At 40.8% G+C, this 17375-nt stretch overlaps 1 protein-coding gene across 7 annotated transcripts in view; it reads right to left on the reverse strand.

Annotated features, from left to right (window-relative positions):
* CDK14 (cyclin dependent kinase 14) overlaps positions 1–17375 on the reverse strand; it is an 895761-nt gene that overhangs the window by 199166 nt on the left and 679220 nt on the right. For all 7 annotated transcript variants that reach the window (XM_033931181.1, XM_033931186.1, XM_033931187.1 and 4 more), the window contains 2 exons: positions 11519–11658; positions 5904–6050 (listed from right to left, as the gene is read on the reverse strand). In XM_033931181.1, coding sequence (XP_033787072.1) covers positions 5935–6050; positions 11519–11658 — 256 coding nt within the window. In that variant the 3' untranslated portion in view covers positions 5904–5934. The remainder of the gene's footprint in view (positions 1–5903; positions 6051–11518; positions 11659–17375) is intronic.

The following is a 17375-nucleotide window of genomic DNA, read 5'->3' on the forward strand; positions in this document are numbered from 1 at the left end:
GTCCTGCTCCTCTTTCATGCACAAAAACTTCTCACCCCTAAACTGTACCGTTCCCTTGAGTTTTTGCAGCCCAAATGCATGACCTTGCATTTCTTAGCATTAAATCTTAGCTGCCAGATTTCAGACCATTCCTCATGCATCACTAAGTCCTTCCTCATGTTATCTACACCAGGGATCTCAAAGTCCCTCCTTAAGGGCCGCAATCCAGTCGGGTTTCAGGATTTCCCCATTGAATATGCATTGAAAGCAGTGCATGCACATAAATCTCATGCATATTCATTGGGGAAATCCTGAAAACCCGACTGGATTGTGGCCCTCAAGGAGGGACTTTGAGACCCCTGATCTACACCATCCGTCCAAAAAATGTTTCCAACAAGCACCCTTGAGATTTAAACGCAATTTAGACAAACAGCATAAAAAACCATCTAATAAATGTGTTCCAAAAATATCAATTTGGACATTTTAACAAATGAAACATCAAATGTCACTTTAGCAATTTTTGTGATGCTTTTCTCTTTTGAAAATGAGCTCCATAGCGTCATAACAATTACTATTATTATAACTAATAATAATTCCTGCTCGATTGGTATGTCATTTTAAAAAGACATTAACATGACTATACTTGGAAGAGGAGCTGAACTGGAATTCTTTACCTCTTGGAACTAGGTAATTACGATTGCGAGTCCACCAGAACAGATAGGGAAACTATTTAACAGATGACAGCAGATAAAGACCTGAATGGTCCATCTAGTCTGACCAAAATGATTCAATCTAAAAATTTGTTGGGGTGGGGGGTTCTTACCTATTTCTGGGCAAGAATCTAAAGCTCTGTCCGGCACTGTTCTTAGGTTCCAACTATTGAAGTCTCTGCCAAAGCTCACTCCAGCCCATCTACACCATCCCAGCTTCAACCAAACGTCCATATATAGACACAGATGCAAGTCTGTCCAGTACTAACCTTAGTTCTTCAATATTTACTATTATTTTCTGATTCTAGATCCTCTGTGTTCATCCCCTGCTTTTTTGAACTCCGTCTCCGTTTTCGTCTTCACCACCTCTCGGGAGCGCATTCCAGGCATCCACCATCCTCTCCTTAAAGAAGAACTTCCTTACATTGCTCTTGAGTCTACCACCCCTCAACCTCAAATTATGTCCTCTGGTTTCACCATTTTATTTTCTCTGGAAAAGATTTTGTTCTACATTAATACCTTTCAAGTATTTGAACGTCTGAATCATATCTCCCCTGTCCCTCCTTTCCTCTAAGGTATACATATTCAGGGATTCCAGTCTCTCCTCATATGTCTTTTGGTACAAACCTCCTATCATTTTTGTCACCCTCCTCCAGACCTACTTACTTACTTTTCAATGTATTGTAAACTGCTTTGATATCTGTGGAGGAAAAGGCAGTATATCAAATAAAAGATAATCTTTGATAATGGACTATATGAGATTTCAACAATCAGTGAAAGCTTGGCTTTTCAATAATACTTTGGATATTGATTTTGTCTTTGGGAACTCAATTTGTTTCTTATATTGTTATAATCCTTTTGTTATGCAAAAGTCTTATTATCTTTGTATTTGATTGTGTTCTTTTTTTTAGAATCATTGTTCTCTGCCTTGAACTTGATGGTAATGTGGATTATAAGTGCTACAGTGAAATTGAATTAAATTAAATGAATACATTAATGAGTGGAGGAGTAGTCTAATGGTTAGTGCAGTGGACTTTGATCCTAGGGAACTGGGTTCAATTCCCCACTGCAGCTCCTTGTGACCCTGGGCAAGTCACTCAGCACTCCACTGCCCCAGGTACAAAAATAGATTGTGAACCCACTAGGGATGGAGAAAGTACCTGCATATAATATATACAGCTCTGCATACATCTAGTAGTGCTACAGAAAATGATTAGTAGTCATTACTTGTTTCAAGGACTGCATATTCAGAAGGAAAAATGAAAAGGCTGGGAAAGATTTTTTTTGAATAGAAGAAAACCAAGCCTTTAGAATTTCTCATAAATAAGGCTCAAAACCCACACCTTCCCCAAATGAAGAATGAACATTAGATAGAAAGACTGTATAATGGTGATAAAATGTCATAATATACTGCCGAACAAAAGGTGATGAGGTTCAAAAGGTTGGCTTAGACTATTGCTGTATCTTATTGAAACAGGCTGAGTTAAAAGCGATATGCAGAGACCCAGCTTCAGAAAAAAGTAAGGATTAGCCTGTCTGAAAATGTAAACAGACTGCTCAGAGGCAGCTTCATTTCTTAAATTAGAAAGTCCTAAAAAAGGATTGCCGCTGAGAAGTACAAAGTGTTACTAGATCAGGCTCACACCTGGAAAGGGTCTGGCTTTGCTTTCAAGAGTCCTTTTTTTTAACCAACAAATCAGCTTAGGCTCAATCCACTCAAGAAATCTGGTTTCTAGAGGCAAACAGCAGAAAACGTTTAAAGAAGGGCTTCCATATAAGCAAATATTTGGAGGTTATTGTGCAAGAACAGAGATTTGGAATGACAAAAAATAAAATAAAACAAAACCCCCCAGATATTCTGTACTTGAAAATGTCACTGAACTCTCCACTTAGTCCACAGACCTCCCAACACAGACTGATGATATACAGTATAAGCTTGTTTTACTATGTTTCCATAACTTTCAAATCAGAATACAGTACAGGACTCATCTTAGGCCAGTGCTTCTCATTCTCTCCTGGAGGCACACTTTCAAAGTGAGGTTTAAGGATTATCATGATGAATATTCACAAAATACACAGGGGGTGATGGAGAGCCGACAAATATGTCCCTATTTTGGGCCATAACACCAATAACGTTTCTCGACATTCATTCCTACCAGAACACCTGGCCTTGAATACACATGATGAACACTGATAAATCCTATGCAAATACAGGACCACAAACTAAAAGTCCTAATATACACAAATGAAACCCTAAGATGCTAGGCTTTACATGCAGTACAACACCAGAGAAACAGAAAGAAGTGAATTTCTTCCTGAACAGTGCAAAATATAAACAGCAGATGTAAATTCTCAAAACTGACATATTTCAATCACTAAATTTAAAATAAAATCATTATTCCTACCTTTGTTGTCTGGTTATTTTATTTTCCTAATCATCTTTTCCCAGTCTCTGGTTGCACTTCCTTCTGTCTGTGCTCTTAGCTGTGTTTCCAGGGCCTTCTTATCCAATTGCTGTTTTTCTCTCCTTCATTTTCTGCCCTATATCCATCTTTGGCATTAACTTTTAACATTCAACTTTCTTCAATTTTTATGCTTCCTTCTTAATTCTATCTACTGTTCCATGACTCTCTGCTCTTCCCCTTCATCCATTGTACCATCTTCCCTCTCTTTCTACTTCCCTATTCCTATCTTAAACAGAATTTTTTCTCTTTCCCACCCCTCCCATTCAAAGCATCTTTCTTCCTTTCCCCACCTCTCTCATTCCAGTGCAGCATCTCCTCCCTCCCCCTCCCCCTCTGGTGGTCTGACATCTTTCTCCTCTCCTTCCCACAGTCTGGCATCACTCTCCCCCTCCACCTTTGTGGTCTGGCATCTGTCCTTCTCTTCCCCCTCTCCACTACCTCTCTCTCCTTCTTCCCTGGTCTGGCATCTCTCTCTTCTCCTTTCCTTCCTTCCTTCCCACTCCACCCCATAGTCTTGCATCTGACTCCTACCCTTCTCTTTCCCAAGCTTGCCACCTCTCTCCTCTCCTTCCCTTTCTCCCTCCCCTTCCATGCTCTGGCATCTCCTCTCCTTCTTTTCCCCTTGGTCAGGCATCTATTTCCTTCCCTTCTCTCCCCCCATGCCTTGGCATCTCTCTCCTCTCCTTCCATCTCTCCCTCACCCTCCATACACTTTTCCCTCCCTCTCTGTCCTTCTTAGTTTGGCATCTGTCTCCTTCCCTTCCCTCCATGCTCTGGCATCTCTCTTCCTTCCTGTCCCCTTGGTCTGGCCTCTCTGTTTCCCTCCCTTCCCTCCATGCCCTGACATATCTTCCTCCCCCTCCATGGTCTGGTATCTCCTTCCCTTCCTTCCTTCCCCTCCCTCCCTCCCTCCCTTCCTCTCCTCCTTCTTTTCCCTCCCTCTCCCCAGTTGGGTGCAATTCTCTCCTCCTCTGCTCCTCTCCCTCTCTGTCTGTAACACTCCCCAGTCAGCAGTGCAGTGTTCACAACTCACAGCTCTTAGCTTTGGGCCCTCCTCTCTGCCAGGTCCTGCCTTTGCAGAAACAGGAATGAGGCGTAACTCAGCAAAGAGAAAGGCCCGAAGCTGACAAGAGCAGTGAATTGTGAACACTGCTGCTGCCGGAAGAAGTTCTTGACACCGGCCCTTGGAGGAGTTGTCAGAGCACTTATGAACTGTAACTGGGGTGGACCACCCCCCAACTACCCCCCTACAGAATATTTTTTAAAAGTTATATATTTTAATGGTGGTAGCTACCTGCTGTGCTGTGGTAGTTTACTAGCTCCAGAGCTGCAGAGTTATACCTCCCAGTTTCTCCCACACTGTTTCTTCTACACGCCGTAGTGAGTGGTGGCAGGCTTGAGCCAATGAGATTCTTGAGAGGGAAAGTCTCAGCCAAGGCTCACTGCTAGGAGAGCTCTTACATTCACCAATCTGTGAAAAGGAGCTGGAGCTTAATGGCCAATCAGGAACACTTCCTTGTAGAAGTGCTCCTGAATGGCCATCAAGCTCCACCTCTGTCTCCCTGATTGGTGGATGTGCAGAACTCTCCCGTGTGAGTGGCAATCAGCGACTGGTGCATGGCTGAGCAGCAGCTTAGAAGGAACATGGGACTGAACCCTGAACTGCAGCGCAAACTGCACAAAAGGTCTCCATGGGCCACCATTGGCTCACAGGCCTTCCAATGAAGACCACTAGTCTAAAGATTTTAAATGACAGTGCACTTGGTAGTGTTCATAATCACACATGTGGATGATGTCATTCACATGCAAGAATGTTGCTTGTCCTCAGAGAACATACAAGTGGATCTTGTCTTCCTTGCTCTCCTATCAAGCCACCAAATATTAAACTCTTTTCCTGATGTTCTAAGACTAGATTCAGATTATTTAAGTTTTAGCAGAGAATTAAAAAACTACATACCCACATAAGATCATTGGAAGGTCTAGTGAACTTCAGGAAGGCAATAAAAACTCACCTCTTCTCTTGACCCTCTATCAAAGTGCACCAATCCAAATGTCTAATCATGACATGTTTTGTCATACAATGTTTTGCAACATTTTGTTATGCTATCACCATTTCTCTCACACTTTACGTCGTATTTTCCACACTATATTTGCCATACTATGTCTAGCATGCTATGATTTCTCATGCTAGTCTGCTGCACAATGTTTGCGTTCTATGTCTACCATGCTAGGTTTCATCATGCTATGTGTAATACCGTCGTGTCATACTAGGTTAGCCATGCTTGTAATACTATGTTTGCCATGCTATGTCTCACCAAGCCATGTTTTGTCATATTATGTTTTACCATGCTTTCTTAATTATGTTTTGCCATCTTTGTCTGACAATGTTCTGCCATGCCATGTTTGCCATCACTTTGTATATATACACTTTATTATGTATGTAAACTTGCAACCCTTTCTGAGCTTTTCTGGGAGGATGGGATATAAAACCAAATAAATAAAAAAAATACTTCTTGGATGACTAATTTTTATTCTGTTTATGGTTATTCTGATTAGATGTATCTTCCCAAGGTCTAGCTGTTTAATATCTTATGGTAAATGGCATTGAGGGGATGAGGGATAGGATTTGTGGTATATAAGCTATTGTGTTGGATTGTACAACCACACTGGCTAGGTGTGCCTCTAAGAAACTGTTGAGTATGGGCTCATGACAATAGAAGCAATTTCTTTGGTTGCCAGCAATCCTTACCTGCAATCCGCATCTTGATTCAAAGTATTCCTCAATGTTTGTGATTCAACAGACTCTTGCCATGACCATTGTTTTTTCCGAACACCCTCATGCTTTCACCAGCCTCTGGTTGCAATTTCACGTTGGGTACAGTAAATATTGACGACACTGAAGAATAGGAGAAAATATGGATCTCATTACAGCTTTTGAAATCTTCCAATCACAAAAAGAACAGGCTGTGATATTCCAAGAACGCCCATACAGTGTATTTATGCTGGGTTTTTTTTTGGTTTTTAATATTTACACATCTCTTTGCAAATTCTCTATTGCATCATTGTTTTTCTGAATGAAAACGAATTTCTTCCGCTATATGGTAAATGTTTTCCAGATTTGTAAGTGTATATGTTTTGTTTCAAGTCTGCATTTACAATAACAGGAAGGCTAAGCCAACATAAAAATCAATGCTTTATTTGATAGAGTGTTTATTTACTTACTTACTTATTTATTTATTTACTTACAGAGTCAGGCCCTCCATAAGGATTATCTCTGAGACACAGAAACAGCATTTCTGTGACTTTAAATTTCACTGGCGGCATTTAGCAAAACTTTCTTTCAAAACATAATGATTTTTCATCTTTATTCCCCCCCCCCTTCAAAAGGGTTGACTATGCCTGATGTTTAAGCGTTATGCACAGACTCGACTCTGCCAATGATTATAGCTGTACGGTTATGCTTCTGCAAACAACCTGCTGTGAGCTGATAAAAGGATTAAAGCAGTCAAAGTTCTTAATCTGTGAAATTACAAATTAAATTCTCATATTAAAAATGCCACCCGGAGGTATTATTTTGTGATTTTTATTCCCCTCTGGTATTCTGCATACATTGTACTTATTAATGGTTGGGACAAGCCTTTCTCTGCTGGCAGTCTGCTGCCCGGTGATAATTCCTAGGTATTTACGTTTGCTGATAGTGCTGGGTTTAACCACTGACCAATAAACCAAGTGGCAACTAGGTAATAAGCCCGTATTAAGAGAAGAATGCTACTACGGAGTTCAGACTTCACAGACTATCAAACTTCAGGCTAGTGGAAATCGCCCAGGGTTTGAGATATCACCAGCATAAAATAAGGGTTGTAATCCCTTTAAATTTTTGTGGAACAAAAAACAGCACTGCATATCAGAAAGCTGGAATGAGTTATTGCATCGTTTTCCACCACATGTTTAGCAAAAGATGATGTTTGAATGCCTTATTAGGAAACACAGAAAACTTTTTGGGGGTTTTTCAGTTCTCTTGGTTCACTGGTCAAGATGTTGAGGACTGGGGAGCAGTGGCAGTTAGGTGCACTTGTTATCAGAATAATATATAAGATGGGTGACTTATTTATTGGGATTTATTAACCACCTTTATGAAGAGATTCACCCAAGGCAATGTACATGTATAGCAAGTACAATTCAACACAAAACAATTACAATTTTGTTAACAGCATAATATTAGTAGAAATACCAAATATAAACAAATACGAGTGAGGTAAACTCAAAATCAGCAGATTGAAACTTAATAATAGGACTATCATGAACGTTTCAAAAATATACTTATAACAGCACTGAAATTCAAATAAGAGAGATATAATACAATGTCAGCATAATACTTATAAAACAACTAATATGCACAACATTCAGTAACATAGATATGACACTAATGCTTTTTCTATAATACAAGTTATCCTATAGCTGAGGGGCCAAATGCAGTTATTAGAGGGGGACAAGATGAGTCGTATAGAGTCTGTTGGGATAAATAAATGGAAGGCTAAATTCAAGGCAAGTTGATTATACAGTTAGACAAAATATAAGGACTGATTTAGTTAAAGTGTGTGTAGCAAGCTAGCCCTGGTACATAATTACTTTGGTACAGTCAATTATCCTATGTACAATATAATAAAATACAATAAACCAATTTCTAGATCACATAACCAGATAGTTCAATGCAGTTCACAAAAGATTAATATAAAATACATTGAAATGAACAAGTATGATAGGACTAATTACCTATGAACGTAAAGGTAAGTTTTTAATTGCCTTCTAAAATGAAGACAAGAGTGGGACATAGAGAACTTGGGAGGAGGAAGCCAGCCAGAACCCAGAGACTGCCTTTAATATAAATAAAATAAAAATTTTTGTGTGGCCTGGTACTGGTCTGCGGCCTGGTGGTTCGGGACACCAGTTCTAAAGCACTGTGAAGCCTGTATATGGTAAAAACCCAAAAAATAAGAAAGAATGATCAGAGCAGATCAGAACAACACCTTCTCAACTCGCCTGCAGAAGAAAAAAACTGAAGGGGGCACTACAGCCACTGGTGAAGGAGGCAGAGTTGAAGAATATAAATTTTATCCTTCTGCAACACAACTCGTGAGCAGGGGGATATTACCTGTAGTCAAGACTCCTATACTCTTTGCACCAGTATCAGTGTTTTGCTGATCACCGCAAAGTTAAACTCAGAAATTCAATGCTAGGCTATATCAGGCTTCAGCACTAATTTATCAGGTATAAGGAGCCAGATACAACATAGCCAGTTAAATGTGATAGTCAGCACTTAAAGAGCTATGAATAACTACAAAAATAAGTAGATTGTAACTAGTAAAGTCCTGACTCTAGCCCCCAAAAGCTCCCAAAATAGTCAGTTTTGGCTTGAATACTAACTGGGTGTTTTCAGCACCACTATTTAGTTAAGTGCCACTGAAACCCCCCCAGTTAGCCCTAGACTGATGATTTAAATGGGAAGGAGCTGTTTTCCTGTTCATTGTGTTGACGTCCAGCATGAACTACCATTTTTCAAACTGGAAAGTCCAACATATGAATGACAAAAAAGCAAGAACAAGGATGTCAGTCTGGAAGTATTCTTAGAAGAGTAGTCACACAGATATCCCTGCAAAATAGAGGATAGCCTAGTGGTTTGTGAAGTATTTTAAATTAACAGACCTAGAAATAGAAAAATGCATTGTACTCCTGAGAAAATTAAAGTGTCATGGGATAGGTAGCAAAGTTCAGTTGTGGATTAGGAATTTGTTATTGGATAGAAAACAGAGGGCAGGGTTAAATGGTCATTTTTCTCAATGGAGGGAGTAAACAGTGGAGTGCCGCAGGGGATCTGTACTGGAACCAGCGCTATTTAACTTATTTATAAATGATCTGGAAATTGGAACAACGAGTGAGGTGATTAAATTTGCAGATGACACTAAACTGTTCAAAGTTGTTAAACCACATGCAGATTGTGAAAAATTACAGGCAGACCTTAGCAAATTGGAAGACTGGGCGTCCAAATGGCAGATGAAATTTAATGTGGACAAATACAAAGTGATGCACATTGGGAAGAATAACCTGAATCACAGTTACCAGATGCTAGGGTCCACCTTGGGGATTAGCACCCAAGAAAAGGATCTGGGTGTCATTGTAGACAATACGATGAAATCTTCTGCCCAATGTGTGGCGGTGGCCAACAAAGCAAATAGGATGCTAGGAATTATTAAAAAGAGGGATGGCTAACAAGACTAAGAATGTTATAATGCCCCTGTATTGCTCCATGGTGCGACCTCATCTGAAATATTGCGTTCAATTCTGGTCTCTTATCTCAAGAAATAGTGGCGCTAGAAAAGGTTCAAAGAAGAGCGACCAAGATGGTAAAGGGGATGGAACTCCTCTCGTATGAGGAAAGACTAAAATGCTTAAGGCTCTTCAGCTTGGAAAAGAGATGGCTGAGGGGAGATATGATTGAAGTCTACAAAATCCTGAGTAGAGTAGAACGGGTAAAAGTGGATCAATTTTTTACTCCGTCAAAAATTAGAAAGACTAGGGGACACTCGATGAAGTTACAGGGAAATACTTTTAAAACCAATTGGAGGAAAATTTTTTTTCACTCAGAGAATAGTTAGACTCTGGAACGCGTTGCCAGAGGATATGGTAAGATCGGATAGCCTAGCTGGTTTTAAGAAAGGTTTGGACAAGTTCCTGGAGGAAAAGTCCATAGTCTGTTATTGAGAAAGACAGGGGGGAAGCCACTACTTGCCCTGTATCGGTAGCATGGAATATTGCTACATCTTGGGTTTTGGTCAGGTACTAGTGACCTGGATTGGCCACCATGAGAACGGGCTACTGGGCTTGATGGACCATTGGTCTGACCCAGTAAGGCTATTCTTATGTTCTTACACCACTTCAATAGCTTTTAAGCTTGCAGGTGGCTTATATATTTAGGAACAAAATAAGCCATTGGGATGTAAGAGGGGCCAACATTTTTAGTATACTGGCCATATTGACATCCCAGCAGAGCAAAGGGGCACTCTAGGGAGCACTTCAGTGAACTTCATATAAAAAGGCCCAGGCACACATCTCACCATAACACCCTTATATTTTATGGTGAGCCCTTCAAAACATACCCAAAGCCTACTGGATGCAACTGTACACCACACCAATATGCCTGCACGTATCACTTATATGTAGGTACAGTGTGATTAGGGTGAGGTCTGAAAGGCTCACATATTCTAACATAAGTGTAGTAGTTAGAGTGGGATATGGACTTGAGTCCCCATCTCTATAGTTCACTACACCAACCACTGGGCTACTCCAGGAATCTGCATTCTGCTCCAATAGGACTGGCTATAACATCTGAAGCTGTCATATAGGCAGGTATGTACTGTTTCATTCATATCTTTGGGGAGTGGGAGGGGATCGGTTACCACTAGGGGAGTAAGGTGAGGTCATGTCTTTATCTCTCCAGTGGTCTTCTGCTCAATTTAGGCATATTGAGCACATTTTTGGCACTTTGCCCTGGATGTACTCTACAAAATTTCATTTCTGCAGAAAAACCTCCAAATGATAAGCCCGCCCTACTTCTGCTCAAAACATGCCTCCAGCATGCCGCATTGAGATTTAGATGCGCCGCAGACGAACAGCATACAAATCTGTCTACAAAATGGGTTTTGAAAATTGCAATTTGGAAGGTTTGCAATGAAAATCATCCATCTGCCCCTTTATATAACTTTTTGGACATTTTTTATTTTTTCAAAATGAGCCCTTATGTATCTTTATGTTCAATAATTTTTATTGAGTCAAATAAAGCAAAGACATAGAAAACACTTCACACAACGAAAGCTCAGTTTACAAGAAGAAATCAGTACAGTAATGAACAAACCCAAAACCCCCCAGCTTGGTCCTCTGTCAGAGTCCAAATCAGGTAAGCAAACAACAGCCTCTAAAATAAGGATAAACATCAACAGTTCAAGATACGACTCTGGGTATATGGAGTCATGGTGGACCAAAACGATTCCCAGGTCGCCTGAAACAGTACACCATGTGGAGAAGAAAAGTCTATAATCTCTTGACGCTCCCACATCAACAGGGCAATCATTTAAATCCTCCACAGTGAAATGGCGGGATCATCTGTATCTAGCCACTTAAGAAGTATGCACTTCAATGCGAGCAAGAGCGACCACTTAAGGAACGATGCCTATGTATCTTTATAAAATAGTCACCTACTTAGTCTTCCAAACTAAGCAACCTATTTTATCTTAGATTTGGATACCTTAGAGGGGAGGAAATATTACAAGAATGAATTGTATTTTGCTGTTGGTGCTTGCTTATACTCACTATCAGTTAGTTCCCATAGCCGAGGAGGAAGGTCACTGAAATAATCATGATTCAGGGCAGCTTGAGCTGATAATCTGTTCTTTGGGAAACACTGAAGTAGTTTGGAAGCCAAATCTTCAGCATGATTCACGTAACTTAGTCTGAAACAAATAGGGAAAAAAGCACACACAAAGTGAAGCACCTGAAGTGATGCTGCCTTAGAATGAGACTATAATGGTAACTCAACAAAGGCCGTATCATCATCAAAAAAGAGAAAGCATCTGATGTGTCCCGAATTCAAATTATCAGTAATGTTATTTGTCAAAAATAAGAGACATCTTTGGGTATGTTTGAAACACAAACTGCAAATCCACAGCTAATATGTCTACCTGAAGAAGAGGCTTATGTACAACACCTTTTGTATATGTTCACGTTGATTCAATAAAGGGTGCCAGAACCTATTAAGACTCCAGTTTTCCAGGAACAACATCGGTAACTGAAACTGTGTGTCCGTGTCTAAACTACTCTACTTCACATTCTGCTTCTAAAAAATACAGTTTTAAATACATTAAAATAAGATTTTCACTGTCTTACACAACCTAATCTATATTTTCTAAATGAAGGACCAATGCTACAGATATTCAGAAAGTATTTTAGAGCTGGAAACCAGAAAGTCTTGGTTACATAAGTCTTTACAATCTTTGGCTTATTACCTGGTGGAAGCACCCTTTTACAGCAAGAATCATTTAAGTATGAAATGCAGTTCTGTAACTGGGTGTGTATAACTGCACAGAAAAGTGTTTCTATGCACTCTTCTATATCAAAGCACTTAAGTGCTTTACCCCCAAAACTCTATATCTAGCGCCTAAAATTTGGTATTGACTAGAACGGGACTTAGCACAATTCTATAAAAGGCACGTGCCATATATAGAATCACATTTAATGCCCATATGCATGACTAGCATTTAGGCATACCCTAAATACCTGTGCCTAAGTTGTGCGCAAATCGGGTATATTCTATAAGAGTAAACCTAACTTTTAGGAATACCCACGATGAGCCCATGCTCTTCCCCTCCTCCACTAGAATTTACACAAACCACTTTATAGAATGCACTTAGAAAGTTGCGCACATAACTTCTAATTAGCATAAATTGGCAATTATCAGCAAAGATTAGCATGTTAATATAGATTTGCGTATGCAACTTGAGTCGCACAATGCAAAATCTGGGCCTTGGTGTGTAACTGCAAGGGGGCACACATGTGACGGTAGCATATCACCCCCATTCAAAACAGCCACTGACCTGATCTGAATGGCTGTGCCTAACTTTAGGTGCCAATGTGATTTTATGCTAGTATTTAGTGTAAATCATGTTTTATTGATGTACAACCAGCAAGTACACAATACAAAACATTAGTACAAGGTCGAAAACATCAAAAGTACAACCAATTTTTCTGAATAAACCCCAGTCCCAACCCCCACCCCCTCCCAAGTGCCAACACCCCCCCATCCCAGAAGCCCCCCCCTCAAACCCCTACCCATACCTCCCAAACTAGCAGAGAAACAAAACAGAGAGACTGCTGAGCAAGCTGTGTTCTTATGACGCCCAGCAAGCACCAACCAGGACAACCTCGCCCCAACCATCCCCCACAGATCCCCACCCTACCCAACTAACAAACCACATTCACCTATCCATCCATACCAACCATCCACACTCAGCCAAACAGCATGCCATCCATCCCGGAGAAGCAGCCGAGAGCTCACGGTATTATCAGCTAAAAGGAGTTTAAGACCAGACTTCTGGCCCTAGGGGAAAGCGATTGAATATAGGAGTCCCAGGTCTGCAGAAAAACTTTTTTCCGCTTGAAGGATAAGCGAGCATGGCGCTGCTCCAAGAGCATCAAGTTATGAAAGCAATTCCTCCAAACCCAGTAAGCAGTGTGGTCGCTTACATCCAGACAATAAGTATGATTTTCTTTCCTATAACAGCAGCCTTCCGGATCAGCATCCGATGTCCCCGAGCCGACACCCTCAAAGATTCATACCGATCCAAAAGCAAGCCTTTACACTAGTTTTTAAACAGAACTGGGTTCCCATAAGCTGTTTATACAACAGCTGTTCCTAAAAAATATTGGGGCACCTAAATGGAGGGGCCCTTTTATAGAATTGCCCCTAAGGGCCAGATTCAGTAAATGGTGTTTAAATTTTGGCACTAGGGAAGCACACTAAGCATTATTCTACAAATGGCATTCTTGGCTGAGTGCCCTCTGTAGAAGAGCAATTAGAGTAGATTCCAGATGAAACTTCATGGAAATCCCAGCGCTCAAGTTGGGCACATAGCCTCAGTATTCCATAACTGTGCAAAACTATTTGTAATGCCTCTAATATACCTATGGCCTTCCCTTGGCCACTCACCCTTTTGGGTTGCATGCAAGACATTTTGGCCCGGATTCTGTATAGGATGTCCAGGAGGGGCCTACACTAGCCCCGATTCTGTAATCGGCATCCATGTTACAGACGCCAGTTACAGAATCGGGTTAGAGTAGACGCGGCTGCTACACTTATTGCGGCAAGGGATCTCCCTGCCGCGATAAGTATAGCGGCCGCCTGTCCAATTGCCAGCAGGAGAGTGCCCAACCACTCCTGCTGGAAGATGCCCCCCCCAACACTCCCGATCGCCGGCAGGAGGGTGCCCAATCCCTTCTGCCGGAAGATGCCCCCCCCCACTACCGATTGCTGGCAGGAGGGTGCCCAATCCCTCTTGCAGGAGGACGCACCCCCTCTGGACCCCCTCGCGCTAACACCCCTCCCCCGTACTAACACCCACCGATGACCACCCCTAACCTCCCCCCAACTAACCTCCCCCTCAAACTAACCTCTAATTGTTGGCCAGGTCTTGCTACTGTCCAGCCGGCAGGCCTGCATCGTCAAAATGAGGCGGGCCCACCCCTTCCCAGCCCATCTCGCGAAGCCTAAGGCCTGACTGGCCCAGGCTCTAGAAGCATGGACCAATCAGGCTTTAGGCATAGTGGGTCCGCCCATCCCCACTAAGCCTACGGCCTGATTGGCTCAGGTGCCTAAGAGGGGGGGGGCGGAGTTCTGGCAGGAGGGGTTGGGCACCCTCCTGCCAGCAATTGGTAGTGTTGGGGGGGCATCTTCTGGCAGAGGGGTTGGGCACCCTCCTGCCGGCAATCGCACAGGTGGCTACGGCCGCTATACTTATTGCAGCAGGGAGATCCCTTGCCTCGATAAGTATAGCGGCCGCGTCTACTTACAATATAGGTCAGCATTTTGCTGGCCTACATTGTAAGCATCTCTTCCTCTACTAGGGAGACGCGTAGGGCCATCTAGGTTCGCCTAAGGCCCTTGGGCGAGCTTAGGCGGTCTTGCGGGCCTCCCTAGGCTCCCGGAGGCGCCTTCAATATAGGCGGCCTGCCTGGAGAGCATTTTTTTTTAAAAACGTGCATCCCAATTGGCTGATTAGACAGCTGTAGGATGCCTACAGCTGCCTAAAATCGGGATGCACTTTGCAGAATCAGGGCCTTTGAGCGCAAAGCAATATAAAATAGCATGTAGGCAAATGTGAATGCAAATCCAAATTAGTAACAATCAACTCCAATTAACATCAATAATTAGTTGTTAGCACCCAATTGACTGGTTTATGTGTGCAAACAGGCACCGTGTCCAAGTTTGGGCGACCTGTATAGAATCCAGGGGTAAATGTCAACCACCTTTGCACATTGGTATGGTGCAGTTTCTGCTCTTTCTTCTTGGCAGAATACTCAAACTCTCTCAAATTGGCAAAGATTGTCTATGGGCTGCCCTTTCAAGTCTTTCCATAGATTTTCTAGAAGATTCAGGCCCAGACTTTAACTGGCTCATTTAAGTGCATTCACCTTCTTCTGACTGAACCACTCCATTGTTGCTTTTGCTTTGTGCTCAGGATCATTGTCCTGCGGAAAGAGGAATCTCTCCCCATTCCCAGGTCTATGGCAGACTTGAACAAGTTTTCTTCTAGGATCTGCCTGTACTTTGCACTATCCACTTTTCCCTTGATCTTCACAAGCAGTCAAAATGCCTTAGTGTGTGAGAATGATCCCCATAATGGTGCGCTAAAGCCATGTTACAGTTATTTTATTTGATATACTAGCATTTTTAACAAAAAAAAGTCAAAGAAAAGAAGAGATATGAAAATACATTATTATGTTTTTACAAATTTAGTCAATGGGCTCCAAATTTTATTAAATACCTCATTAAAACCCTTGAATTCTGCATTAATTCATTCGTAATGGTATGTAGTACAGACATTCACCCACCAAAATGTATAATTAATTCTATCATGGTTTTTCCAATTACTTGTAATCAATTGAATGGCTATACCTGTTAGGATCATAAATAGACAACTCTTATATTTGTCTAGAGTTGGTTTCACATGTAAAATTGTTCCTCAAATTATAGCCTCATTTGATTCTAGAACTAAATTTATTTGTGCCCAAATTGACTTCCAATATATTAATATAAACGAACAAAAATACAACAGATGATCCAAAGTCCCTATACCAATTACAACAATGCCAGCATCTATGTTTCTAGAGAAATATTAATTTGCTTTAGTAAGTTGATACATCAAAAATGTATACTGCATTGTGAGGTAATATGTAGGATGATGACGGGGATGGGGGGGGTTGGGAAGGGGGGTGGATGGAGGGGAATAAATATTGATAGTGATATTTGGGTAACTTTATTCTTCATTTGTATTATACATTAGGATATATTAGGATATTATTATAAGCAGGAAAATGAAATTATTGAATGATATTTATGTTGCCGTATAGATAATAGTGTAATATGTGTAATATCTACTGTTCTTTCATTTGTATGACACTGTTTTTGATTAAAAATCAATAAAGAATTTTAAAAAACCCACAAAAAAAGTCAAATCAAAACAATTTACAAAAAACTAAAAGCAATGGGCAATAAATAAAATTGATAAAAACAAACAAGTGAAATAGACATAGACAAATTATCTAAACTGAATACAAGTAGGCAAGCAAGGGCAGGAAAGATTTACAATATCATAAGGAAAAACAAACAAACAAGATAAGAACAAGAGGAGGGTAGGTTAAAATGCAGAAAGGAAGAAGAACTAAAGAAAGAATTAATAAGCTAAGATATTGATTTCCAGATCACAAATAACGAGAAAAAGTAGCACAGTGTCCGACTGTTAGGAACAAGATTCAAACACCATTTTGAAATAATAAGTTTTCAATAGAGACTTAAATGACTTAAGAGATTTTTCAGATCGCAAACTTGTATGTTCAGATTTGAGTTGATCAAATTTTGAATGATGATAAAGAAGCCTAAGTGCAGTATTTTGTACAAGCTGGAGTCAACGTAATTGGTACTGAGGAAGTCTGAGTAATAATGAATTGCAATAGTCAAGTCTAGAAATAACCAGTGAATGTAGGATTCGTAAGGAGTTGTGACTTAATAGAGACCTATTGAACGAAGCTGCCAAAACCATAGGAAGGAAGAAGAAACTACACTGGAGATGTATGAGTAAAACGACAAGGTGGTATCCAAGGTGACACCTAGGATTTTGATAGATGATGAATATGACAACGGACTTCCCTTCAAACTAAGACTAGGAAGATTCAACGCACGTTTAATTGGAGAAAAGATCATAGTAGAGATTTTCTGGGAATTGATTTTTAGTCTATTCATGGTTAGCCAGTCAAAAACTTTATCTAATTTTTTGGAAATCAAAGATTAGTTGTTAGGATTATTGGAATGAAAAGGATGCAATACCTGTATATCATCAGCATAGATAAAAAGGTAAAGCCAGCGCAGAAAACAGTTCTTGCTTCTTAAACCTGGGGT

This window comes from Geotrypetes seraphini, chromosome 2 (assembly GCF_902459505.1).
Source record: "Geotrypetes seraphini chromosome 2, aGeoSer1.1, whole genome shotgun sequence".
Lineage (NCBI taxonomy): Eukaryota > Metazoa > Chordata > Amphibia > Gymnophiona > Dermophiidae > Geotrypetes > Geotrypetes seraphini.